Genomic DNA, 26,222 nt, shown 5'->3' on the forward strand with positions numbered 1-26,222 from the left:
CGCTTTCTTTGGGGGCAAGGCAATGCAATGCAACGCAGAAAGCCGAAAGTGCAAAGAGAGGTGCCCTGCCCAGAGAGGTGCCCAGAGAGGTGCCCGGAAAGTGTTCGTCCTGTGCTTGGCGGGGTACATTGGACTTGCCCTCCACGGGTGGGTGTTGGTTGGTGGATGATCTCACTGCAGATGCCAGTCTGGCTGGCAGTAGCACACATCAGCAGCATCTTACCTTACCTTACAGATGCCGCTTTGGATCATCACCACTGCCACTATCTGCCCATTCCTTCCCCAAACGGATATCTTCAAGAGTCAGTCCTTCGCTACAAGCCCAAGGGTCCTTGCCAGCAGTTCCAGGTACAACCTCGGGCTGGATGTCTCAACATCCGGGACCACACAGACAGTGGTTTCGTTTTATGCCCACCTGTGGATTTTTTCATCTCAACTTCCGTCGCAAGTACCCATAAGTTTCACAGCATGATGCATTTGAACCTGGCATCTGGGAAAACCTTTTCGTCGAGTCCAGCCCTGCGATCTTGCAGCAGGTTTTTCCACCCCAGGTTGTCGCTCCTGCTCCTGCTCCTGTCGTCCCAAGCCAGAGACCGCCAATGCCGTCACTGTCAGTCTATCCCTACGCTCGTGACAGGTGTGATGCTCAGTCCAACATGCATTTATGATGGTCAGCGCCCCAGCTGAGCCGCAGAGGAGAATACGGCACCCAGGAACCTGGTCCTTTTCCCCGGATTCTCGGGCTCGGATCAGTCATCACCCAGAGAAACAGCCACAGACTTGCACGACGGGAGATGTATGGACCATTATGGTACGACTTGGGGTTCAAGGACAAGCCAGGCACCAGGCATCCCCCAGGCCCCAGGTATCTGGGTCCAACGCTCCCGGTGGCCGGTGGCAGAGCCATCTAACTACAGGGAACACGGTTCCATTATCATGCTCATCAAGTCACCGGACCCGATTAGGATCTCGGCCGGTGAAGAATCACTAGGCGGTGCACGACGGATACGCGAGGGCCGTATACAGAACCGCAACCTCAATTCGCCGGCCCCTTCGAGAGCCGCACAGTACGCCCAAAAGTGAAGGGCATTCAATCTCACAGCTGGCGCTTCCTAATCGCCAGCTTCTAGGACAGTGTGGCTTACTTGTGATGCAGGACAATGTCACCTTGCCCGAAGGCTGTTGCTCGCAGAGCCGGTCATCTGAAGTTTTGCTTGGACTGGCTGCTGATGTCCGGACATTGATGACACCTAGCCGCACCATCTTTGGATGAGCCACCTCAGTCAAACCCCTCCTGCAAGGCACCGCACACCATCGGAACTCCTTCTTCCCATTGCTTACCTACTCCGCAGCTACTCGCTGGATATTCGAGGGCAACTGTGGAAATGCTGACAGCTAAGCAGCAGTATCGGCATAAACTTCTCTGGCAAAGCGCTGGTTAACCACCGTCATTGTTTGACCATGTTTGCGATTCTACTTCCGGGACTGACACGGTTTGCTTTGATCGTACGGTCATGCTCTCATGCTCATCTATACAGCCAAATTTCCAACAGCCCGGCCACACCACACTGTCCCACCAAGTGTCTTTGAATGGGTCGCCTCTCTTCGAGTTCGCAAAACTACTGCAGCTCTATAGTTTCAGTGTCTTTTTTCGGCTCTCTGGCGTGTGATTTCTTCCGGGTCGTGGCATCATCGCCCATGCGGCTGGGCTAGCGTCAAGCCACCCGCTGAGCTTCTTCATCGGATCCCGACTTGGAGAACGGAGGTTGGGGATGGAGATGTGCTTCTTTGGAATCTCGGAGGCCGCTGTTCCCTCAGCAATGGCACTTTTCCCCACATTGATTTGTTTCTCTTGCTATCCTCTCTTGCGTACTTAAGTCTCAATTTGCGTAAGTTTGTCCAGTTGCTGGAAACTAGTTGTCCCGCCGTCACTTAACTGGATCTCCCGCTTCGAAGGTCCTGGAGAGCATAGCGTGCTTCTTGCAAGTGCTGGTGATCAAGACTGCTGAGAGCGTATCGGTTCGTCTTTTAATTAGCCTGGAGGCCGTTTTTTCTTTTATTTAACTTAAACAAGGTTGCGCGTCCCCCTTTGGCTTGGGTCCTGGAACACTATTCGTAGCTCAAAGCAGCTGCAGGTCCTCCAGCGGGAACACGCGAACCAAAGCCGATGTACCGAGAGTTGCGTGGAATTCGTTGACCAATATGGGCATGGCAATCTAAACGCTGGGCAATGCTATGTCTATGTAGTGCGGTGGTTTCTATTTCTAGCCGCTTCTTTTCTTCTCTCTCGGGGTCTGGGAGGCTACGGTATGTTCCTTGCAGGGGAAAATTCTTGCCAGATAGAGAAATACAACATCACTGGCATCATGCTGTGGTTTGTTGAACATACGCACGGGCATACCTGTTAAGGGTGATCGGCTTGTGGTGTATAGTTCATTCCTCCGACAATCTAGATCTGTTCGCTTTAGGGAACGGCGATCCTCACCAAAGACCGATGACGATTTTGTCCTCCCTGTGAGGTGTGTCGGGTAAGGGGAAGCTTGAAACCTGACGACAAGAATTCAACGACGTTTCCGCCAGCCGAGGCTGTCCAGTCACTTGTCGAGTCTTCGATCGAGGGAATACAGTTTCAATTGAGGCTAATTGAAACCACAATATGAGCCCCCCAGCCCCCACGTATCTTGTCCTTTATTTTTCTTTGACGTCAACAAAAAAACACACAAGTCCCGTTTTCTTTGTTCGACTGTTGTAAAACCGTTTGAAGAAGATTGGGGCAAGGAATCGCTCCTTGGGACCCCGCAATTCATCCAGCCAATCGGGACTCGGGAGCCGCTCTTTCACCAGGCCAAGAGTCGCTGACATCAGCAGCAAGGGGACAATGCCCGGGGGGGGGAAGGGGCAGGGTCAGCTAACCCCAACCCTCCGTTGAGCTGGGACCCCTCTCTTCGACGTGGTGAGTGGGGCAGCTGAGTTCCACTTCCTCCAACGGCCGAGCTGGGTCTTGTCATGGTCTCGTGGTCAGGGGTAGGGTTAACTTTGGACAGGGCCCTTTTCCCAGACACGACGACCTGCGACGTTATTTGCTTCAAAAGTTATCGACGGCTTGTGTTTAGCTGCGTCTATGGTAGCCGTGGCCTGGGGGTTTATGTTTCATGATTTTCATCTTGGTTTTCTATTGATTCCCTTTGGTAGGGCGATCTTGTTTCCTTCTGTTCTTCTTCAGGGGGGTTTTCCTGAAGCGGTCGGTTTGTCGCGATCCCTGAAAATAAGCATTTGACGCGATTGATATCAAGACCCTGCTTTCCCCCTTTTTTATTCCTCTTGACCTTGCAAAGTTGCAACCGTCATTTGCTTTTGGTTTTCTACGGTCGGTCTTTTTCTATTTTTCTAGGCATTCCGGAACTTTCCGTTTTAGCAAGACGACAGTCGGAATTGGGGTATTCACAGCATCACAAGGACACCAAGCAAGATGTTCTCCGGCCTGGCGCAAAAGGCAGCGCTCAAAAAAATCGGCTTGCCATCTGACACCTTCTCACAAATCTCCAATGCCTTTAGCAATGACACCTCGTCATCACCACAACCGTCCAGGCAACCAAACAAACTCAGAAAATCACCCCCAGACCCCAACAACACCGACAACAAATCCTGGTTCTCGGTTTCCTCCCTCCCACTAACCGTCCAACCCTGGCTCTCCCCACCACCACCCCCAGTCCCAGTTTCCAAACCCCCCAGAATAGGCGACTTAGCTCCCACGGACCCAGACCGCATCTTATCACCACAACTCGGCCCCTCAGGCGGAAACCGCAAGACAATCGTTGTCTTTCTCCGCTGCGTCGGTTGTGCCTGTAAGCTCCCCATTCGTCCCACCCCTCTCACAAAACAGCACGTATCTAACATCCCCCAAAGTCGCCCAACAAACCTTCACCGACCTCCGCAACCTCTCCCTCAAACACCGCGATATAGCCTTCCTAGCAGTATCCCACTCCTCCCCCGCCGCCACAGAGAAATGGGTTTCCCTCATCGGCGGCAAGGGCAACGTCAAGATCGTCTACGACCCCCAACGCAAGATCTACGCTAGCTGGGGCATGGGGACGGGTGGGTGGGGTTACTTGCTGAACGTGAACACGCAGGTGAACGGGTTCAAGACGAAGGGGTGGTTGGGAACGACTGTGGCGGCGAGTGTGGAGAGAACAGAGGGGTTTAGTTCGATGAAGAGGCTGGGGCAGGGGGAGGTGGAGGAGGGGATGAAGATGGGGAATAAGTGGCAGGAGGCTGGGGGGTGGGCGGTGGATGGGAGGGGGAGGGTGGTTTGGGGGGGGAAGCTTGCAAAGGCGGATGAGAGTTTGGGGTTGGAGGAAGGGGTGAGTTTGTTGAAGTTGTGATGATGGGAGGGGATGAAAAGTAGGATTTGTTATGATGTGATGATTTTGGGGGTTCAGTTTGGAGTTTAGGCGTTTGTGTATCGAATATTTGGGTGGGCATGGGATCTGAATACGACCAGGATCAGAACGGAGCTCAACATGAGCTTGCTAAGCCCATGAAAATGTCATTCAACTCATTCCAATCTCTGAACTTTTGTTCCACCATCTCTGGAGACTCTTCTGCAATAAGTCTCTAAAAGGGCTAGATCTCACCCCCATCCACTCCAGGCGCTTACTCACCCCTAGCCCAACACCACCACGTTTCACCTACCCTCTTTCTGCTTGTGATTGGCCAATACGGCATATAAACGTCTATTGCAGAATGTATTGGCTGACATCTATCCGTACCTAACCTAAACCCTCAACATTCCCTACAGGGGCGAGGATAGGCTGCACCTCGGCCACCACCACCACCAGCATCCATTGCGGATCAAATTCCGCTTGCAAGGCCAGATCACAACCGGCCTGGCAGTCAACTCGAGGCTATGTGCAGAGGACACAGTAGGGTTCGGCACGTCGTGGATGGAGCATGTGCCGCTGGGGAGGCAGGCAGGGCCACAAAAACAGACCGAGAGACCTACCGACTCGGCCGAGAGGGGCATGCAGAGTCCCTTACAGCGCCGTAGCTATAAGGCTGTCAAGTTTCCGGGGTAAGGTTGATGCCTTCGGGTAAGGCAGAAATGTTCTCGCAAAGGAAAGGGAGGTTTGTGCGGCGATTGGTGGCTGGTTGTGAAAAGATCCCCCCCTTGGATGAGTCACAAAACCCCGATCGAATTTGGGCATATTACACCAAAAGTCGATGCCCTTGCAACACCAATGCGAGATACGGTTGTCATCGTTCCTACTCAAAAGCAGGCAGTACTTTTTTACAAGCCTTGAGATGCTCCTCCTACCAAGGCAGAAAAGTACTAACCCCAAGATAAGGTGCATAATGTTTGCACCCTGGGCATCCAACACACACCCACCCGTGCCACAAACAACGTCATAATCACGCCGTGCAACATGTTCACCACATTTGAACCCTCCGCTCCCGGAAAACAACGGGTCTCGGTTTCGGGGGACGGAAAATCGGAAAGATTCAGCCCGGAACATCGTATTATACGGCAGGCAGCCGAGACCACACCACCACCACCACCAACTCCCAAGAGGACTTACATCTTTTCCAAGCAGGTCCCCCGTCCCAGCCTCCAAAGAGGCAACTTTTGAATCAAACCTCAAAAAACAACCCGACCTTGAGACAAGAGCTTGGTTATTCAACTTCTACCACCACACCACCCCCTGTCCTTTTGCCCAGAACCGCCCCCGTAAGCACAATATGCACTGTCAAAAAATAGGAGGTTTGTTTACATCCCCCTCCCCGCCCTCCCCTTTACCACATCGTGTTTCCCCCCCAACACCAACAACATACTGAATCAAGTTGACAACCAACCAAAATAATTGCATATTATTAAGTGTGTGAAAAGTACAAAGGTAGCTTGTAGTAAATAAAAAATGGAATCCCTTCCAGCCCCCAACGTGATGCTGTCAGTGTGAAAAAAAAAACCCATGGTGATAATTTGCCAGATGCATAATCGCAACTCTCAACCCTCCAATCCCTCAAATGTTAAAAGCAATAATAACCCCGCACGACCAACCCCAGAAATGTATGTTGTTTCCTTCTCTTCGCCCCCCATCCAACACCAAAAGGCCCGGAGAAAACACATGTCCTACTCCCTCAAACCTTGAGACCCGACCCTGAAAGAATTCACCCAAAAACAATCCACCAGTGTGTCCCCCAATCCCAGTCTTCACCTCCATCCCGACATCCCGCCCAGATATCTCCATCTCCTTGCCTATTAGCCACCACCACCCTTTTCTCTCCTTCCACCACTCACTGCCCACTATCCCTTCAACCTCCTCCACACAACCTCACCACAAACAACACCAAAAGCCACACTCAAAAACAAACCCGCTTGCAATTCTCTCAAAGCCAACTATGATAATAACAAAGTAGCTAAGTTTTTTTTCCCCCCTCAGGCATGTCTTTTCCCTCCATGCAAAAGCAAAAATAAAAGATGTAATAACCCCCCACTCTCCCTCAAGACTAGGAAAAACAAATCCCAAGAATAACACCACCGCCTTAACCTCCCACCAATCCCGACCCCCAACCCCCCCCATGTGCATTTGTTCTTGTTCCTTCCTCCTCTTACCACCCTTCCAAATACCCCCCCCCCTCCCCCCTCTCGAAAACACCATGAGCAAAAGGTAACAACAAGAGTAGCACACAAAGACGCCTCAGTGTAAAAAAAAAAGTGAATAAGAGCCCACCAAAACCCCAACCAACCACCAACACACCACCAATGCAGAAAACAAAACAAAACAAAACAAAAACAAAAATCCCAGTTTCCTCCTCTTTTTTGTTTTCCCCCACCTTCAAAACCCCACAATCAGCCTTTCACCAAACCCATCCATCATCCATCCCCCCTTGATGTTTGCTGTGCAACCCAAAAGTAACACTTGACGCGCCTCCCGCCAGATTCCCATATAACAATGCCCAATTGCCCCACGCCAAGAACCATAAAACACCAAATGTCTTGATCTCCACCTTTTTAAAAACCCATTTGACCAGCGAAAAACCGCCTCATGATCGTACCCCCAATCCGTCGTCCTGTGTTATTGTTGTTATAGTTGTTGTTGTTGTTGTTGTTGTTGTTGTTGTTGTTGTTGTTGTTGTTGTTGTTGTTGTTGTTGTTGTTGTTGTTGTTGTTGTTGTTGTTGCTGTGCGTGTATAGCTGCACAAAAATCCCCGCCTAGACTGACTCCATCAGAAAAACCTAGATGTTGTGTTGGTTGCAGGGCAGTTTGTATGGAAAAAAATCTTCCACCACCTGATTAACCCCAGACGCTAGCCTGGGGCTTGCTATTGCCCCAACCACCACGACCGCCACCCCAGCCGCCCAGTCCAACATTCCCAGCAGTCTCAGCCGTGGCCGAGGCAGGAGCAAGGGCCGCCCCGTTATCCTCAGCACCCCCAACACTGTAACCTTGGCTCAAAGGCGAAGGCAACGGAGTCGTCGACCGTTTGTTCAAAGCCGGGTTCGACGGCGATCCGCCGCTCACCGAAGGGCGAGTCCCAATGGGAGCAACAGACCCCTGGCCGGGCTTACCGCCCTGAGAGGCCTGGCGAGGCGGGGACCCTCCGGGAGAAGAAGCGCTGGTGCGAGTCGTTTGCTGAGCCAGAGGGGCGTCGTACATACCCTTTCCTCCACCGCTGGGGTTCGACTGAGGGCTCGAGTTGCTGTTGGCGCGTGCCTGGTCGTTGCCTCCGGCAGATGCAAGTCCCTGTCCGCCCTCCAAAGGACCCTGGGCGCTGGGATCAATCTGGCCCAAAGAAGCACGGCCGGAATCATACATGGGACCCCCGCCATAGAAGCCGCGAGCCTGGGGAAGAGGGGGGCCACCAGGAAATTCACCTTCGCCGTACAGTGCCTGGCGTTGTTGAGCAATAAGCTTCCGGCGCTCTTCCTCAGGCAGGCTGTTTGGGCTCAAGGTGCGGTCAGGCTTGTTAAACCCAGAAGGATCGACGATGGCAGCTAGAGGAAAAGTTGGCGTTAGCTTATAGTCTCCCAAAATGGATCTTGCCGGGAAGGAACAGTTAGGAAAATAGGTGTAGACAGGGAGATCCGCCCCAAAACATCCTCGTATACACAGTTTAGGAAGCACAGGACCATGTGGCGTCGAACCGCACTTGTGGCACAACACAGTTTGGGGACAGAAGCGGATGAAGCCCGAAAAAGGTGCCAAGCGCTTCTATTTTGTTTTTTTCTGATTTTTTTTTGTTTTGTCTTTGGTGTGATATGGTAGGAAGGTTTCTGATGCTATACAGAAGAGGGCGGCCTACTCCGGTTGTATTGCTGCTCCTGATGGTAATTACGAAGCTCACGCTCCCGCTGAGCAGCCATTCTCCTCTTGGCCTGCATCATCTGCTCCGCCTCGTTCGAGCCGCGCGAGGTCTGGTGCCGCTGCGATGCGTAGAAGTTCTGCAGGTTGGTCGGGTTCTGGTGAGGAGGACCGCCGCGGACATCACCAAAGTCGGCCACGGAGTGGGGACGGGATCCGGGGCCACCGCCGGGAGCACGGGGATCTGGATGATTCAAATGTCAGTGGGTCGGGGCTCATCAGCACTGGCCCGGCCAGCCCCAGACTATACTCACCGAAGCCTGGGTATCTCCTGGGTGCAGCAATCATGTTAGGAGGAACAAACTCACGACGACCACCCACGCCAGGCGCTCCATACATCTTCCCGCTCTTGAGCAGGTTGTCGATGGCACGGTCAACCTCTGCACAGCATCAATGTCAGTGGATATTGCCCCAAGCCCCTATTTTCCATCAAACATTCCACCGTTTCCAGCCACAACAGCATGTTGTTCTTGTTGGATGGGTTGGGTTCGGATGTATTCGTGATGGTAAAGTATAAATCGGCCGTAGAAAAGTGCAGGTTTCAAACATACCCTCGAGCTGGTGGGAAAACGCCGCAGGCTCCTCGCGGGGGATGACCGAACTAGCACCTGCATGGGAGTTGTGTTGTCAGCAAAAGGAACGACGTCTATTAACAATCGAAGCCCAAATGGGTGAGCGACATACCGGACCGCGCGGGAGGAGGGGTCTGGTGATCCCAGCCGCCACCGACCTGAGGAGGAGGAGCGGGAGGCCATTGCGATTGCGAATTCTCGTAGTATGCCGCCATGGTGTCGAGATGGTGTTTTGATCAGAGGTTCTGGGCCCAAAGGTCGCAGCAAAACAAGCCGGAGAGAAAGTGACGGAGTCCGATCAGGGATTGACTCTGCAACGGTTTTCCAGTCAGTGTCAGTCAGAGATGAATATTTCGTAAGACCGTGTAAACAATCCAGAAACCAAGAAACAAGGTTCGGGAGGCGGGCGACGAGTTCCAAAAAAGTACACGAGTGCCCCAGCAGCCAAACACACACACACACACACACACAAAAAAAAAAGAAGCTTCGGGCGTTGTTCCTTCGTCAAGGAGAAGGTGAAGCGCGACTTGCGCAGCTGTCGAGCCGTCAGGGTGAGAAAAATTCGATTGCCGCCCCCGACCGACGGTCGCTTCCTCTTTCGACTGACGGCCTTTGCCGTACAACCAGACACTCGCAACCCAGCACTGGTGACCAGTTGAGTGATCAGACACCACACAGAGCCAGACAGCGTGGACACACACACAACGCCTCAGGCCGCCCGCCAGCTCAGCCCAATTCCAAGGTAGGGCAGGTAGGAATAACCCACCAACCTCTCCTCACCGCATGACAAGTCGACTCGACAAACACAACACAGACAACACAAGACACTCACCAGAGGAAAAAAAAGTCAACTCGCACCTTTCGCTGAAAGGTCCCGGTGTGATTCAAAACTGTTGGCAAGTGGCAACAACACTCAACAGAGCCCCGAAGAGGAGGAGGAGAGGGAAAGAGAAAAAAAAGGTCGCACGCACCCCAACGCGCCAGGTAATTTTAGTCGCTGGCTGAGAGTGGAGGGTTGCGTTAGGATGAAAAGACCGGGGAGATGGAGGTTCTTGGGCCCCGGCGCAAAGGACAGCGGGACGTGGGTCGATCGGCTTGACGTGGGTGGCAGGGGCCTTGTCCAGTGATTATCCCCCTTTCCAGAGTATTTTATATCAATAGGTAGGTAGTTTGCTTGAGAAGCAGTCATCAAGCAGAAGGAATAGGAATGATTCCGCAGTTCTGCAAGCTGCCTGCTGGGATGGTCAGGCAGCTCAAAGGTCTGTATGTAGCATGTCACCTAACAAGGTACCTTACATGTCATGTCATCCACCACCTAAAGCCAGCCCAGGCCACTGCCTTCTTCAGCAAAATCTGCCCTGTCTTACAGGACTGACTGCTCAACCAACAAACTGGAAACTACTTTGGGGAGTATCCTTTGGGATGAAAGCTGGAGGGGCGCCACACGCTGGTTGTCACTTTCTGCAGAAGAACGCTAGCGATGTCCCGATGTCCAGGGTGGCCTGGGAAAGGCTTCCACCATCGAAACGCGAGAACGGAGAACGGAAATGACGACGATGAGAAAGTCACGCCAGTTTTCATGAGCGAAACATCGGCAATGTCTATCAGTTGTAACCATGGTCACATACCGAGCTTTTCGTGATGGGGGTCGAATCCATGGGACTGGCCTCGGTGGCTCTCGGAAGGTTTGCACGCTTTGCAACCGAATTCCAATCCATCGAATCTTCAAGGTTCTCCCATCTGAGATCTGCCGAGAAGAGCATCCGCCGTTCGCCTCTCTTTTCTACTTTGATATCAACCTTGGGCACTGCGCACTCTTTCTTTCTTTCTTCTGCTTGATGGGCCCCCAATCATCTCCTGCTCCCACAAGCCTAATTTCATGTGAACCGAGAGGTGACACAAAGGCTGTTGCAACAAAGTGTCAAGAAGGTCCGTCATTGGCACGCCGAGGCTGATTTGAGAAATCGAGAGACGCATCAACTCCAATGAACCCGGGACCTTGGCCAAGCGGGTTCGGCACAAACCAAGGTGGGCACCCGATACCTCCCCGTGATAGCGTCACTGCTTCAGTCCCCGAAAAGGGAAGGCCGCACCGCGAATAGGGGAAGCCGGCGGTCGATGCCGTCCCGGTAAGAGCTTTTGAAGAACTTTGTTGAAGAACTTGCTGTCCCAAACCATGAGCCACTGGACGATCTGGCTTCGCAACACGATGAGCGCTGACAACATGACAGCCGGTATCAATCGTCGAAGTCCCCATCTCTTGCGATGCCTTGATGTTCTACAATCTAAAAATGTCCCAATTACCTAATAAATAGTCCGGGCGCGATTGCGAAATGCGGTGTCATATGGTCCCCGTCTTCAACACTTCCCACTGTTCTCGTTCCCACTCTCGGGAAGGAGTTCCCAGCAGAGTGGTGAACGTTGCGGACCCTACACTAGGAATGGCTCCCTAGCGCCTCCGCAGGGGTCAGTTTGGATCTTGGTAATCGGGTATGATTATAGGGGCCTGGTACTGCTACCTTCTTGTCTCCTATATTATGTCTGTCTCTTCGCCAGTCTGTATACGGGCCTTTTTGTTATTGTTTTCGGCTTCTTCGGGTTCTGTACCGGAGCCATATTCAGTCTGTCTCTGCTCTGCTCTGCATCGGCGTTACGTTGCAAAGGCGTTTCGAAAGCTTCAGACAGCGGCATGTGGACTTTTTTTATGCCGACTTTCAGGGAAACGTGTGGGGTTGAGTGAGGGGTAATTCAGAGTTCGGACAAGATCGACCCGCCAGCTTTCCCTAACTTCAACTTCATTTGGAATGCTATACAGAGCGGCATCGGATTGACAGACTTTGGAAGCCCTATCGACATGTACAGCCTGTCCGGAAGCTTTCTTACCCGGTACATCTCTGCAGTAGTCCTCTGCTCTATGGACTGGCTAGGCTTGATATCTGACAAAAATGGCAATGGGCTCAAACAATAACCGCCGTCCACAACAGCAACTCAAAATCTATCAGTTGACAGCTGCAAGTTCATACCAACACTTGAGCTTCCCAAAGCCGGGACTGACTAAGCTCGCCGGAATCTCCTGTGGCCTGGTTTGCCAATGGTACTTGGGAGCTTGTCCGAAGGAGCTGCTGTGTTGGGATCTTTGACATCAGGTATCTAACCTCTGGAGGCAGACATTTGTAGAACGACCACACAGCCACTGCTGACATGACTCCCAACAAACTTCAAGTTCCTCACCACAAACCGACCAGGCAGAAATCGTCTGTATGAACTGCTATGTTACGTAGAAGAATCCCGAGAATCCCTAGCGGGCCGATTTGAATTTTTCCCAAGGCGCGCTGTACGCGGCGGTTTTTTTGAAACTCAGCAAGCTTTGCTGACAATTATTCAGGAAACGATGGCTGTGGCCAATATGCGCCAAATTCACAGTCGCCCAGGCAAACAGATGGTGTGAGGGGGGAATGCATCACTCGCATCCGTCGCACGACATGTGCATCACGGCCATAGAAAGTCATCACGTTCTATTGACCAATGTCGTGAAATGGTTTGACGACCCACCGCTCCATTTAACGCGCCAACTGTAGGCCCGAGTCCCGTTGTGGGATTCATCGTAACTGCCCGCTCCAAGATGTTGAGGATAAGCGTGGGGTGTAGCTTCGGGGAAGACGAGAGACATTTCTACAGCGTTCTCAGACAATGCCGCCATGGAATACTTAAGACATCACCAGACCGGCACAGCATATATTTCCCCCCAAGCTCGCCCAATGCCGTTACGGAATCGACCGGGTCTGGCCACTCAGCATGCTGTCCTTTACTGCTATTTCGCTCATATCACCAACGGGGGGACGGCCAGGTCACGGTTTCTTCGGCGTTTAGACGGTCTGGTTTGGGCCTCATCGGCCACGCTCCCCGAGAGCGGAAGGTCATTCTTGCACAGTCAGCTTGGCTGCCTTCCAAAAGCTTCCGTGCAGATGGTTCTCTGCATGCCGTCAAACAAGGACTTGGAACTCTTCTGCAGCAACCCCGCAGTGTCACATGCCTATTGGCTAGGTCGTCGATACGGACCGCTTGGACGTTGTTGACTTTTGGCATCATATCGAAACGGATCAGTTACACTTGCCTCAAAGGCCGAGGACCGGCGTGGTCGCGTGGTCGGCTTTATATCTGGCATGTATGAGCTTTGCTCTGGTATTGCAAATTTTGAATCGTGATGGGCATCAACCACGAAGCTTCCCGTGTGCTTCTAGATGTATCTATGCTTCGGGATCGCATAGCCAACTCATCCGGAACTGGGACACATGAACACCTATGCTACTGCGTCCCAGTCATACCAGTTGTCGGGGCAGCACGACCTCGTCAGTTAACCTACTGTGCCCTGAACGTGGGTATACAACAGCCACATGGCATCGAAGTCCATGGTCGATGCCCGAGATGGTGTTTGATCTACATGATCTCCGTAAAACACCAGTCAAGGAAGCGGCGGCAACTGTCAATAGAACAATATGACACGCAAATGTCTCCGGTCTCCCGGTTTCCATATCAAGCAAGTATGACAATGGCCAGCAAACAGCTCGTGTTCGTCTGGTGGGGGGTTGGAACTTTGGGGGCCAAGGTGACACAGATGGTTCCTGTCAAGGCTTGAGATTTTCTCCAGTCTAAATGTGAACGCCCAAGGCAGATAGGTAGATATTGACTGAAACCAGATGAGATGGTTGGTCTTGCCGGCCGGGCAAGAATCTCACCGAACCCCGGTTCACATACCAACAACGGAGCGGCCCGTCTCCCGGTCCCGCTCCGGGCTTTGGAGAACACCAACCCCCTAGCATCACGCCACCAGACCACCACCACGCCCATCCTCACCCCTCCAACCCCGGAACAACCCCATACCCAACCCTCGAACACCCCTTCCCCCTCCCCACCTTCCTCACCCTCACCTCCCCGCACAGGTCCGTCCTTTCCACATGAGTCCCCCCACAGGGATACACCTCCGCCCCAACAATCCTCACAACCCTCCACCTCCCCCCGTCCGTGTTCTCCGGCTTTACCACCTCCCCATCCTTCCCCCGGGGTATCAACCTCTCCAACCCCTCCCGTCTGAAATCCTCCTCATCCCACCACTCAACCTCAACCGGCATCTTCGCGGCCAAAAACTCATTGACTTTCTCCTGGATCGGCTCCTTCCATTTAGAGTCTATCAACCCCCTAAACTCACACGCTGCCGAGTCCGGGAAATGGGAAGCCTTTAGCTCGTCAAAGTCTTCGATTTGGGACTCGAGGAGGTGCCGGACTGCGGAGCCGAGGACGTGACCGGCTGTGTGGAGGCGGGAGTGGTAGTTTCTTAGGTTGGCGTTGATCGTTTGGGTGATTTGGTCTCCTGGGGTGAATAGTGGCCGTTCATCAGGTGGGGGGACAGAAGGGGCAAAAAAGCCTAGGTGGAGGACTTGTGAGGGGTTGGTGATTGAATGGCGGGCGGAGATGACGGAGAAGGCTACCGAGGGGGGGTAGGTGAGGGTTATGTGGCCTTCGTCTGAGGGCTGGCCACCTCCCTGCGGGTGGAAGATTGTTGAGGGGAAGGTGAGGACGAAGGCGTTGGTGGGGGGGGATTTGAAGAGGGATTGGTCAGGGGCGGGAAGGGAGGAAAAGGGGGTGATGGTGAGGAGGGTTGTTGTGTGGGTTGCGAGGGAGGCGTCGTGGTGGAAGAGGAGCTGGGTTGGTGGTGGTGGGGTGGACTGCAAAGGGGGTGTTAGTGAGTTGGTGGAGGGGAGGATGAGGAGGGACTGACCATTCTGTAGGCTGATACCCTGAAAGAGCAGATTTGGAAGTGGTAGGTGGGTAAGTTGTGATGAGATATTGATGTAATATTTGAGATGGCTGCAAGCCGGTTTTTATTCACTGAAAGCGATGCGTACAGGGACCTGTGGCATTGAGATAAGAAAGCAAGTCTAGGCAGTCTACCACGCCCTTGCATTGACAAGGTGTGACGGTGTCGAATGCCCTGGAAGAGTAAAGTATCAGCCCTGGCAGGGTTTGGATATGAACCAACAGAATATGACTTTGCAGGTAGCGGAGATTTTGAGGTGGAAATAAACAAGGGAATATGCAGGAGTTTGAACGAGGATAACGGCGGACTGAAAGAACTTGTGTTCAGTGTGGGTTAGGGTTTGGTGAGGCAGGTCGGTTTCAGTGTTGGGTACCACGTCGTGAACAAAATGATAGAGATTACCTCCTTTAAAAGGCTTATGGGCTATATTCGAAGGCTTAATCATGAAATTCACATGAAATTTGTCTCTTGACGCCTAGTCGTTGTATTTAACACATGCTTATTCTCTTTCAACACCTCCTAACTACCTTATCTTGTAATACCTTCAACCATCATTCAAACATCTCTTCGTTGTATTCTCATGCTTATTGGTTACCTTTTAAGACCTATTCAAAAAGAGTAAGGCCTTTTGACTGTCTTCAGAGGCCTAGCTATTAATATAGATGTAAGGGTCTGTTTCTTGTCTTTAAAGACCTCATACCTATCTCTGTAGGTGTACTTACTCTCTTTGAAGCCATATCATGATACTTTAAGCCCTTGACACAGTGTTCTGTCGCAAGTTGGCATGGCTCCAAGATAGGATGAGGTGGAGCGAGACTGTGAAATTAAGACCCAACTGAGGCTTCGCTATAGACCAACTATTCCAGTTCTCAAACTTCCAACTACTTCTCTTCCTCTTTCTCCAGCACAAAATTCGCCACCCAAACATCCATTGCACAGGCGTGGGGAATAGTGTCATCACCGCACCGGCTCATCCTCCGCCTATCATCGAGAACCAGCTCTTGAGTAGCCGCGTTCAGCAGAGCCTGCACCAAACCCTCCTTCTTGGTGCCTTGCAGTCCCAGCTCGTTGAACTGCTCCCTAAATAGGGTTGAACGAGCCCATGTGACATCGACAACTCCATCGATCAACTCTCCATCCGGCACCGTCTCCGCCTCCTTTTCCAACGCCCACCCCGTCTCCTCCATGGCCTTTTTTATCTTTGGAGGAGTGCCCAAAAACGTCACGTGGCCCGTGGTGTCCACGCCCTTCTTCTGCCTCTCCTCCCCGACTGCAGCCATCGCAAGCGCGGCGAACACATGCGACCGTGCATACTTGTTCGTGGCACGTAGCGCATGCTCGACAACAAAAACCCTCTTCACCCTCCCCTTCAACTTCTCAAGTGTGTTCTTCAGGACGTCCACCGAGTCCAAGTACCAGACGGAATGGAAAAACACCGCTACATCCCACTTCTTGTCCTTGTCGTCTCCGTCGTCGAGGAACTTGATCGCGTCCGCATTGTGGAAGGTGACCGTGTTGGGATTCCGTTGAGACACGGCGTGCTGATGATCACCCAGAGTCCACGGAGAGGGGTAGAAGTTTTCGGTATCTTGCACGTACTGCTCCAGCGAGCACACATACGAGTCAGGTGCGGGATCGAGAGCGTCAATGTGACCATTCCGAGACTTGATGTGTTGTGCTAAACAGTCCGTGACGGCGCCCATGCCGCAGCCTATTTCCAATATTTGGAGTGTGTTCTTGGGTAAGTAGTTAAGCATTTCGTAGACGTGCGTGGCTTGGGTTGAGTGCTGGTACCATGAGAGGTAGGGAGTCTGATGGCGGAGCCTGAATGCATATCTGGATTTAGAGCTCGAAGCACCGCTCATACTGCAGAGTGATATTGAATGAGTAGCCAAAAGAGAATGATAGGAATGATGGGAGTGATGATGATGATGATGATGATGTTGTTGTTGTTGTTGTTACAACTGTGGGAAGAGGAGGAAGCAGGAATTAAGACCTGGTGCTGAGGAGCTCTTTCTTTCTCTCCTTCCTTACTCCTTAGGTCCTGCTTTCAGCCATGCGGCAGTGGCTGGGCGACCTGGAAGTGACAGTGTGAGGGAAGTGACCGTGTGAGAAAAGCGAGAACCAATGGTTAAGTTCAGCTACGCATAACAACCACGGCAAAAGTCGAAAGGTTCAAAAGACAGTCAATACGCCTTCGAAGATATCGCAGTCTCTGTATTTGTCCACAGCGTGTGATGGGGCCAGATCAGGAATGCGGACAGGGGAACTGACATTCAAAACGTTGTGTGGTTTATGCTTCAATGTGGTGAATGCGGCGTCGGTAGCGTCCCTGGAGCACATCAAGGTTGTTAACGCCATCTCTATTTCCTGTCCACATCGTGCCTCATAAGTGCTCATCCACACTCCCGATAAACACTTAACCTCCCAAACCCAGCCCGCTTGGCTCAGTGGTAGAGCGTGTCACTAGTACAAAGTCAAACCCACCTTGTCTTCAACACACAAGGACAATGACAAGGTCATCAGTTCGATTCTGATAGTGGGCAAATCATCTTTTTGTTTTGCTACTCCCTTTCCTACACCCTTCCTTTTTCACCAAGCATCACTTACTACTCCTTCCCATCCAAAACCTCCCCAACGCCTTTCACATTGCTGACGAGATCAACCCCCGACCCCACCGCCTCAGCCGTCACCCTCGCCGGTATAACCCCGCTCTCATCTTTAAACCCACCCGCCTGCCGTTCAGCAAGCTTCTCAACCTCTTCGTCTTGCTCCTCGGCAGGGATATACCCCCTCAACACCCCCTCCACATAACTGCTCGGCACCCCCTCCCTCAGCGCATCATCAATCCCCCTGTTCATCCTAACAATATACTCCTCCCTCGGTTTAAACCCCCCCTTGTCCCTCTCAAAGTCAATGTAAACTAACGCCTCCCTCTCCTCCCCCTTTCCCTGTTTGTCCCCATCCTGTTCCCAAAACTCGATCGTTAATTCCCTCTTCTCATAGGCGTAGGGGACTCCCTCGTTGATATCCAGCATCTCTTCGTCTTCGGGTGTGAGAGCGTAGGTCAACCCCCAGACTTCAGAAGGGGGCGAGGGTGTCGGGACGTGGGCGATGTTGGCGTAGCCGCGCGAGTTGATGAACCATTTGTGCTGGCGGAGACGTCCTATCCCTAGGTAAGGGGAGGAGGGGCAGCGGCGGGACATTTGGTCCAGCCAGAGGTTGGAGCCGTAGCCAAAGTAGAGTTTGTGGGGGGCGGTTGTTGTCGACATTGTTGTTTTGTTTGGGGGATGATAGTGATGGGTGTGGTGAGGGGGTGTTGATCTGGTCCTCTTGAGTCGAGGGTTGTGGGTAGGTATGGAGTGAGTCAGTTAAAATGAGTGTAAAGAAACAGCAGTAATGGGTAACGTGAAATTTCAGCTCATTTTCTTTGAGATCTGCAAGTGAGTAACAGCTCAAGGTGAAAGGAATAAGCGGGGTTTATTAATGCGCAATAGATATTGGAGGCGGATTGCCCGTTTGCCAATCATTTATACCCTAACCCTGGCACTTACACCCCTTCGACAGCCCCTTTTCTGTGAATCTTGAACCCCTGAGTAAGAACAGCCAAGAGTTCCACGAGGAGCTCAAACGAAGAGAATATACATCAGCAGCACCGAGATGCGCTGGCAATATGTGCAACATTACCCCTCCGTATGTGCACACAGCTCCCCCCGAACGTCCCCCTTCTCCATCATCCGTCCACAACCCCCCTAAGCCTCCCCAGCAACCTCCTCCCTCGCCAACCCCTTCCTCCTCGCCTCATTCAACGCCTTCAACTTGGCTGTCCCCAGCCCAGCCACGCCATCCTTCTGGTTATCCCCCAACCACGGTTTCTTCGAATCCCCCAAAATCGTCCCCGCCAAAAAGTACACCACCATCCCAAAGATGATCAACACAAACGCAATCGGGTACATCCAGTGAATGGTATACCCAAACACCCTCGTCCCGATAATCACACCCCAAAAGTTGGCCGTCAGCAGGTTCACATCAAAAATCGCCGCACTCCCCATCCGCAAGATCAGCGGAACGAGCGAGTAGAAAATGAACAAGCAAAACGTATAACCCACCAACCACCCCGCCACATCCCCGTTCCACGTCGCGCCCGCAAAGCTACTCCGATCAAAAATAGCCGCCTGCACCCCGTTGATGCACACCCCGAAAATGCCCAGGAACGAAAGAACCTCGTACATTGGCCTTTTGGAAACAAACCACTCCTCGTAGACATTCGTAATGCCGTAGAGCGTCGCCCCCAGCAGACCAAAAAGATCGCCCTTGATCATGTCCTTGCCGTTGCCGCCGTTGGTGCCGTTGATGTGATCGCTGGCGAGGAGGACACCCATGCCGCCGCAGCAGATGAGGATACCGGCGATTTGAACGGGTCTGTATCTGACCTTGAGGAAGAAAAATGACAGGATGACCACGCAGACGATGGCCCAGAAGTTGAGGAGCTGGGCAGACAGGATATTGGTGTACTCGTATGCCAAAACAGTGAAGTAATTTCCCTGGACGTCAAAGAACGACAAGATGAAGTACTTCCAGCCGTCGCGCCACAGGATGGAGCGGTATTTGGCCCAGCCATGCTTGTAGATGGTGTATGGGAGGTAGACAATTGTCAGCAGGGCGTAGTTGAAGAGGGTCTGGAAGGCGGGGATGATGGTGTTGACGGAGCTCAGGAACGAGGTGAAGGTGTTGGAGCCGGTGATGCACAGCGCCAGGATTTGACCCAGAGCGATGATGGCCCAGAAGTCGACGGTCAAGAGGTAGGAGTACCACTTGACCTCCTGGTTTTCGAGGTGCTTGAGGCCAGCGGCCACGGCGGCGGACTCGGAGTCGCTATCAGTTGTGTGGCCCTCGACACTGATTCTGGTGGTGGTGGCATGGGCGGTTGTCCCATAGTCACCGGTGCCGTCTGTCTTGGCCATGACAGGCTCGACGGCCGTGTGAATGGTGGCGTTGTTGTCGTTGTTGTTCTCAGACATGATGATCTTGTCTTAATCTCTTGTTTGTTCTAGAAAAGTAGCAGTACTCTTCCACTTGAAGGTTTGGCTGTCTGATATGTGTAGTTCAATTTAGATTACGCAGAGAGAGTGTATATCTTCTCTGAATAAGTCTTTCTTACGTCCCCTCGAGCAAGCGCAAAGACTCAAAGTCGCCTGCCGTGAAGTTACTGATGTTTGGCTCGACGCATCAACCAGTGCGCCGAGAAGCTGAGAAAGTCGAGGGGCGCTTTGGAGCGGGAAAAGCACATGTGTTATTCGGTGAGATGTTGGAGGGGCAAGGGGCAAAACAACAGACGGTCAAATTCTCGTCGTGGGTTGTTCTGGTTTTGAATAGAGGTGAGTGAGATCAAGCTGATGCTTCAACAGCTCTGAGAAGGTGAAACCAAGAGAGAAAAAAAAAAACGACTTCTAGCGGGGCTTGTTATCTCCCGCAAGAATTGATTATCGATTCTTGGCAAGCAAGCCACAGTGAGTTGTTGATCGGAGGGGTGGGCGGCAACCCTTGAAAATATTTGCGAAAAAAACCGTTGAGTGGAAGGAGCCCAGCGGGGCCGGCTTGACGTCCGTTCAAGTTCGCCGGAATTTGGCTTGGCACCCGCGGCGGAGGTGTGGGGGCCTCAAAAGCGGGGCACTCGGCAGACCCAGTTTCGGTGGGCCTGCCGGCGGGAAGCACTGCATCTTTAGTCAATGTTCTTTCTACACATATAGCTAACACAACCTTTGCATGTGTCTGATGCCAATGCTTTTCCTGAATCGGGTTGCCGGCTTTAGACTATAATGTCTGGATCAGTCTCTGATGTCGTCCAAACAAGCTCCTCCGGGCTGACACTGTACTCTAGGAATATCGGTTTGGTTGCCATATCTACCTCACCTCAGCAAGTTTGCCGACTACTTCGAGATGTGAGGGTGTATCGCTGATAAGTCGGGTATGCTTTTGTCCCGGACTTATCGACAACTTTCCAGTCAGCGCAACTGCTCATGCTTACAAATGAGATACCTGATGAATTGACGGTATAAAATGCTCGAAACAAGGCGCAGAATTCGGCAACCTCACATCCACATCTTCACCTCGCCTTCAGAATTCTCTTTCTGCTCTCCATAATGGCCCCTTCTGCTTACAACAAGCTCCAGAACAAGCATGTTCTCATCCTTGGAGGAAGTTCAGGGCATAGGTTATGCCGTGGCAGATGGCTCTCTCGCTTCTGAAGCCAAGGTCACCATTTCCTCCTCTTCTCAGACCAAAGTTGATGCTGCCGTTTCTCGTCTGAAATCAGACTACCCCTCCCAAACAGACACGATTGTCGGCTTCCCCGCTGACCTCTCCAACCCAATCACGGTGGAAGACGACCTTGATGTCCTGTTCAAGAAAGCCGAGTCTACCCACGGTACCATCCGCCATGTCGGTGGAGGCCGTCCTCACAACATCTCACATGCGCCTCGTCCTTCCCATCATCCTTGGTAAAGTCGCATCTCGATACCTGCCCAAGGAGAACACTTCCAGCATCACCATCACCAGCGGGTCTGTGACAAAGAAGCCGGCGAAAGGGCGGACCCTGATGAGTTATTATGGCGGCGGACTCTCCACTTTGGTCAAAGCGCTCGCTGTTGATCTCGCGCCGATCAGGGCGAACGTGGTTCAACCTGGCTATGTCGAGACAGGACTCTGGACGGAAGAGCAGAAGGCATCCACGGCCAAAGCTGTCGCCAAATCAACGCTCACGGGGGTGCCCGCCAAGGGCGAAGATGTTGTGGAGGCGTATCTGTGGTTGATGAAGGACAGCAACGTGACTGGAGCAACGGCGGAGACGGATTCTGGTGGGCTGTTGGCTTAAGATGGTCGAATTGATGTTGATCTGCGGTTGGATGTATTTGAAGGGAATGTTCTCTTGCCAATATGCACAAGTTCTGTCGAAAAGTGTCAGCTGTCATGTGAGATTGATGGAAGGGGTAACCTGCCCAGATTCAGGATGGGATTGTCAACGTTTCAGAGAAAGACAAGAGTTTCCATGTTCCAAGGGTAGTATGTCAATCAGGGCGATCATTCAACCTTTTTTCGACCATGAAGCCCGGGGCCGTATCTTGAAGAACTCTCAACTTGCATCACTTGGTTTTTGGTACTTCGTGAACCTTTCGAGCTCTATCAAGATAGATCTATTACAAGTTGAATTCATCGAATTGTCTCGTGTTGGAGCTGACGTGGCTTACACGAGCTCGTTTAAGTGTTCTCCACGTGCAGGGTTCGTATTGACATTCCGCCCAGCCAACTGCTCCTTCCTACCATCAGTTGGAATGTTGCTCCTTCGTTCCTTCCCCCTGATCTTGAGGCCACCGGGTATGACGTCCCCAAGATGGCGGAGCTTTGTAGGTACGGAATGCCCGGCCAAGGCGCGCGTTTGTCTGCAACGTCCCTGTCAATTGGCACAGAATAATGGGTTTGGGATTCATCACCTGTTTGCACCACCATGACACAACCGTTCGGGAGACAACCCGAGGAGCGCCTTCTTCAAGACCCAGTCACTCTGCTTCTGTTATTGTACCCCTGGTCTTTCAAGGCTACTGGGTGCTGCCGAGGGTATTACCATCTCAACAAGTTGCCATACGGCCGGTGCAACGAAGCGTCTCACAACCAAGACAGTACACACCCGCCACCTGCCCGTCTTTTCAAGTCTGGCGGTCTGGCTTCTCTGTCGACGAGATCTATTTGCCAGCGGCTGGAGGATCTTGTTTCATCCAGGAACTTTTCATCTGATTTTGTCGCCAACTTAAACGTCTTCCGGAAACAGTTCTTTTCACTCACAACCAAGCCAGGTTGACGATATCTCCTCTGCAGCGCGGGTAGCTGCAAGTCTCCTGCATCATCTCGATTTCGCCCTCCTGACCGAGACTGCCTCACTTCTGCTTGCATTGGAGACTGCTGTCAGTTCCCTGTGTCACCAGTGCCTCTCGTCAGCGGCCACCCGAACAGCACACACAAAGTAAGTGGACCCATTTCCCTGCCCGATCTTCTTCACCCCCCAAATCTCCCGCGTAACTACCTTCCCGATCAGTTTCATCATGTTGCTCGACTTTCTGTAACTCACTATTATCGATCTGCACGTCGATGGACCCCTCCCCCTCCTGGCTTGTACACCCGCACCTCATCATACCCGTCTGATATATCGACGCAAAACTTGCCAACTGACCAACGAACCAGTCACCACTTGGAATCCAAATAACATGATCCTGTCACCCTCAGGAAGTCCTGGCCGAGGAGACCGACCTGTCTCAGACATCTTAGACTCGCCCATAACCAGATCACCGCCGCCGCCACCGCCGCCACCACCGCCGCCTCGGAAAGAGTTCAAAGCCTACGGTCAAGACTACCAGTACGCCGAAACTTGGTCCAATCCGCTTCCAGAGTTTATCGTTCACAACCCTGGTACCAAGAACGACGACCCCGGTGCGCTAGAAGCAGGAACGGCCGGAGTTACGGGGGGAATTGGAGCAACGACCAGAGCGGGGCCAAGACCTGAGAGTCTCGACGGCACTCAAGATACCAGTGCCAGCATGGATTACCAGGGGAATATTTCGCATCATCGTCCCGACACTGTCGGGTCTAAGGGATCCGTCATGAGGGAAGCGGTCTGGGTACCGCCATACGAGAAACCCTGGTACAGAAAACTCACCCACCTTCAATGGCTCATCGCCACCGTTACTGTTCTCGGCATCCTTGCGGTTGTTCTTGCGATTCTGGGAGCGATGGGTATTCTCACCGGGACAGCGTAAGCAAACAGTTTCTCGGGTTGCATTATTTGTTCGACCTGCTAACATGGTGTTCTCAGTGGTACTCAGTCGACCTCTGGCGCTGGCAACAGCACAAGCAGTGGCGCCTCAACATCATCTTCAACAACATCATCATCACCAGTTCGACCAAGCCCAACAGTAAGTACTCATCTCTTCAGGAACATCTGCCTTTCAAAAAGCTGACACTGGGGAGTCACAGAATCTCGACAACTTTTGCAAAGACTCGGGTTCGTTTCTCAAAGACGTCGGCATCTACAGCATCCAAGTCGATGGTACGACGAACTGGGAGCAAGGATTTGATTCGGCCACCACGGCGGAACTCTGCTGCAATGCTTGCTTCGAAGCTTCGAATTGTGCCGGCTGGTTACATACCGGCATCGACTTCACACCCTGCACGCTTTTTTCTCTCAAGGAGGGCATTTTCGACGAGGCAAAGGATAAGGACAAGTGCCCGAGGGGTCAGGCGAACGAGATCACTTTTAAGGAGGATAACGCGAAGAAGGGTGCCTCTGCGGCAAGGGGACCTTGTAGCAACGGTTTCAAGTTCGGCTAGAGGGTTTTCCCATTCATGTTATTTTGCTGTTGAGTAGTATGTCTTGTAATTTTGGCAGAGAGGGGTGGTGGTTAGTTGGATGGCTATTTGTTACTCTTTTTGTTCACTCTCGCTCAAGGGAAAGGGAAGGAGGCGAGGAGATATTCCCCACGAAAGCCAGATCAATGATAGATATGTATGACATGGTAACTGGGAAAAATGAGAGCCATTTTGGGGAGGGGATTATAGAAATTCAATTCTTGGAGAGATGTTTTGATGATGGGTTCTATGTATATACTTCGACGTTGCGTTGAATAGCATTCTTTGTGACTGGCATGGGCATCAAGGCGTGAACACATTCAACATGATCCAAAACAAAACCAAAATACTGAGCACATGTACAAACATAAAAATAAACATTTCTTTTTTTTTTCCCCCAGAGGGAAAAAGCCTGTCTATTTCGCCGATTATTTCACCAGTTTCCTTTCACACCAAACCAATGAATCCAACGAGACCGTCCGTTATGTATGATGGGGAAGCAAACAAGAAAGAACCAAAGACAAGAAAAAAGGAGAACGCAAAACTTTGGAGAGAAAACTCTAAAATCTTCATGGCTTTTTTGCATTCCTGGTTTGCTGTGTGTGTGTTCCTGTACCTGTTCCGACCATCCCGCCCCTTAGCCACCCTTGCAATTAGCCACTTACACCTATCGTGTCCTCCCCTATTCTAAAAAAATTGTATCCCAGGGATCGATTTAAAGGCGAAGAAGCTTAACGGCCTGCTGCTCAATCGTCCCCTCAGTAGGGAAACTCATCTCCTCCAGGCCCTGGGCATACGGCGTGGGCACATCAGCACCAGTGACTCTGGCGGCGGGGGCGTCCAAGTAGTCAAATCCATACTCCATCGTCAACGCCAAAATCTCAGCACTGACGCCAAAAGCAGGGAAGCCAGACTCGACGGCCATCAGACGGTGCGTCTTCTTGAGCGACTTGATGATCGTCTCAATATCAAGAGGCTTGATCGATCGGAGGTTGATAACCTCGACATCAACACCGTACTTCTTCTTGAGGTTCTCAGCCGCAACAAGGGACTGCCCGACGCAGCGGGAGAGGGTAACCAGAGTCAAATCCTTGCCGGAGCGCTCAATCTTGGCCTTTCCAAAGGGGATAACAAAGTCATCCTTTTGAGCCTCGGCCGACATGGGGAAGGACTGGCCGTACATGAGCTCGTTCTCGAGGACGACGACGGGGTTGGGGTCGCGGATGGCAGCTTTGAGGAGGCCCTTGGCGTCTTCGGCGGACCAGGGGGAGACGACCTTGAGGCCGGGGATGGACCCATACCAAGCAGAGAAGTCCTGGGAGTGCTGGGCGCCGACGCCGGCGGCAAAACCGTTGGGTCCGCGGAAGGTGATGTTGCAGGGCTGGATGCCGCCCGACATGTAGAGGGTCTTGGCGGCCGAGTTGACGATTTGGTCGATGGCCTGCATGGCGAAGTTCCAGGTCATGAACTCGCACTAGACATTGAAGGCATTGTTAGCGTATGTAGTAGGGCTAATTGAGTTTGGCATTGACAATTTTTGACAAGCTGTGGTGGTGGTGGTGTGGTGCAGTGACGGTGATGCGCGCTTGTGGTGGGGGGATGCGGTGCAAAGGCGGGATGCGGGATGCTGCTGCAATGTGAGGCACTTACAACTGGGTGCAGACCGCTCAGGGCGGCACCGATGGCCAGACCGGCGAAGCCGGACTCGGTGATGGGTGTGTCGATGACACGCTTCTCGCCGAAGCGGTCCAGGAGGTTCTTAGTGACCTTGTATGCGCCATTATACTGGGCAACCTCCTCGCCCAGGATGAAGACCTTGTCGTTCTGCTCGAGCTCCTCGGCAAGCGCCTCGTTCAGGGCATCGCGGACTGTGTACTCCTTGACGCCGGAGGCGTCGGCATATGTCCGTCTTTGTACGCCGGGGATGACGGCGGCCCTGGAGAGGAATGGCGATGCGGTGGCCGGACGGAGGGCGGAGGTCCTCGCCGTGGCAGCAAGGCGAGCCGCTGGTCGGAGATAACGCGACATGACTTATTTTTTGATGGGGAAAAAAAGGGAATCCACAGGGGCACTAAGTCG

At 52.4% G+C, this 26,222-nt stretch overlaps 9 protein-coding genes and 1 non-coding gene across 10 annotated transcripts; 4 read left to right on the top strand and 6 right to left on the bottom strand.

Moving 5' to 3' along the window:
- The first annotated feature begins 2,702 nt into the window (after window positions 1–2,702).
- QC764_115720 (uncharacterized protein) lies at window positions 2,703–4,585 on the top strand. The gene is made up of 2 exons (XM_062942821.1): window positions 2,703–3,845; window positions 3,907–4,585. Exons 1-2 carry the CDS (start codon window positions 3,470–3,472, stop codon window positions 4,380–4,382), a joined length of 852 nt encoding a protein of 283 aa, XP_062805834.1. The 5' UTR covers window positions 2,703–3,469; the 3' UTR covers window positions 4,383–4,585.
- A 1,670-nt stretch (window positions 4,586–6,255) lies between these two features.
- Window positions 6,256–9,147, bottom strand: QC764_115730 (uncharacterized protein; the record flags this gene model as incomplete). The annotated part of the gene is made up of 6 exons (XM_062942822.1): window positions 6,256–7,088; window positions 7,161–7,993; window positions 8,302–8,544; window positions 8,669–8,740; window positions 8,912–8,968; window positions 9,045–9,147. The coding sequence occupies 5 exons, from the start codon at window positions 9,145–9,147 to the stop codon at window positions 7,293–7,295; spliced, it is 1,176 nt and encodes a 391-aa protein (XP_062805835.1). The 3' UTR covers window positions 6,256–7,088; window positions 7,161–7,292.
- Window positions 9,148–9,230: 83 nt separating this feature from the next.
- On the bottom strand, window positions 9,231–10,121 carry QC764_0018420 (uncharacterized protein; the record flags this gene model as incomplete). Its single annotated transcript, XM_062940021.1, has 2 exons — window positions 9,231–9,243; window positions 9,904–10,121. 2 exons carry the CDS (start codon window positions 10,119–10,121, stop codon window positions 9,231–9,233), a joined length of 231 nt encoding a protein of 76 aa, XP_062805836.1.
- A 3,374-nt stretch (window positions 10,122–13,495) lies between these two features.
- On the bottom strand, window positions 13,496–15,015 carry QC764_115750 (uncharacterized protein). The gene is made up of 2 exons (XM_062942823.1): window positions 14,709–15,015; window positions 13,496–14,655 (listed from the first exon to the last, which is right to left on the bottom strand). The coding sequence occupies exons 1-2, from the start codon at window positions 14,892–14,894 to the stop codon at window positions 13,783–13,785; spliced, it is 1,059 nt and encodes a 352-aa protein (XP_062805837.1). The 5' UTR covers window positions 14,895–15,015; the 3' UTR covers window positions 13,496–13,782.
- A 613-nt stretch (window positions 15,016–15,628) lies between these two features.
- QC764_0018440 (uncharacterized protein) lies at window positions 15,629–18,019 on the bottom strand (the record flags this gene model as incomplete). Its single annotated transcript, XM_062940022.1, has 2 exons — window positions 15,629–16,613; window positions 17,358–18,019. The coding sequence occupies 2 exons, from the start codon at window positions 18,017–18,019 to the stop codon at window positions 15,629–15,631; spliced, it is 1,647 nt and encodes a 548-aa protein (XP_062805838.1).
- On the top strand, window positions 17,184–17,293 carry QC764_0018450. Its single transcript has one exon. It is a non-coding gene; the product is annotated as a tRNA-Thr (tRNA).
- A 480-nt stretch (window positions 18,020–18,499) lies between the features above and the next one.
- On the bottom strand, window positions 18,500–19,768 carry QC764_115780 (uncharacterized protein; the record flags this gene model as incomplete). Its single annotated transcript, XM_062942824.1, has 1 exon — window positions 18,500–19,768. One exon carries the CDS (start codon window positions 19,766–19,768, stop codon window positions 18,500–18,502), a length of 1,269 nt encoding a protein of 422 aa, XP_062805839.1.
- A 943-nt stretch (window positions 19,769–20,711) lies between these two features.
- On the top strand, window positions 20,712–21,621 carry QC764_115785 (uncharacterized protein; the record flags this gene model as incomplete). Its single annotated transcript, XM_062942825.1, has 2 exons — window positions 20,712–21,174; window positions 21,254–21,621. The coding sequence occupies exons 1-2, from the start codon at window positions 20,928–20,930 to the stop codon at window positions 21,619–21,621; spliced, it is 615 nt and encodes a 204-aa protein (XP_062805840.1). The 5' UTR covers window positions 20,712–20,927.
- Window positions 21,622–23,005: 1,384 nt separating this feature from the next.
- QC764_115790 (uncharacterized protein) lies at window positions 23,006–24,385 on the top strand (the record flags this gene model as incomplete). The annotated part of the gene is made up of 3 exons (XM_062942826.1): window positions 23,006–23,550; window positions 23,611–23,710; window positions 23,766–24,385. 3 exons carry the CDS (start codon window positions 23,006–23,008, stop codon window positions 24,123–24,125), a joined length of 1,005 nt encoding a protein of 334 aa, XP_062805841.1. The 3' UTR covers window positions 24,126–24,385.
- A 110-nt stretch (window positions 24,386–24,495) lies between these two features.
- On the bottom strand, window positions 24,496–26,171 carry PDB1 (pyruvate dehydrogenase E1, beta subunit; the record flags this gene model as incomplete). Its single annotated transcript, XM_062942827.1, has 2 exons — window positions 24,496–25,617; window positions 25,794–26,171. The coding sequence occupies 2 exons, from the start codon at window positions 26,169–26,171 to the stop codon at window positions 24,859–24,861; spliced, it is 1,137 nt and encodes a 378-aa protein (XP_062805842.1). The 3' UTR covers window positions 24,496–24,858.
- Between the last annotated feature and the right edge of the window lie 51 nt (window positions 26,172–26,222).

This window comes from Podospora pseudoanserina, chromosome 1, assembly GCF_035222485.1.
Source record: "Podospora pseudoanserina strain CBS 124.78 chromosome 1, whole genome shotgun sequence".
Lineage (NCBI taxonomy): Eukaryota > Fungi > Ascomycota > Sordariomycetes > Sordariales > Podosporaceae > Podospora > Podospora pseudoanserina.

What these genes read in the sequence shown, in the direction of transcription:
- QC764_115720 (XM_062942821.1), top strand. Translation starts at nt 3,470, where the DNA reads ATGTTCTCCGGCCTGGCGCAAAAGGCAGCGCTCAAAAAAATCGGCTTG. An exon ending in CCGCTGCGTCGGTTGTGCCT is followed by an intron (nt 3,846 to 3,906) that starts GTAAGCTCCCCA and finishes CATCCCCCAAAG; the next exon opens with TCGCCCAACAAACCTTCACC.
- QC764_115750 (XM_062942823.1), bottom strand. Translation starts at nt 14,894, where the DNA reads ATGCAAGGGCGTGGTAGACTGCCTAGACTTGCTTTCTTATCTCAATGC. An exon ending in GGGTATCAGCCTACAGAATG is followed by an intron (nt 14,656 to 14,708) that starts GTCAGTCCCTCC and finishes CCCCCTTTGCAG; the next exon opens with TCCACCCCACCACCACCAAC.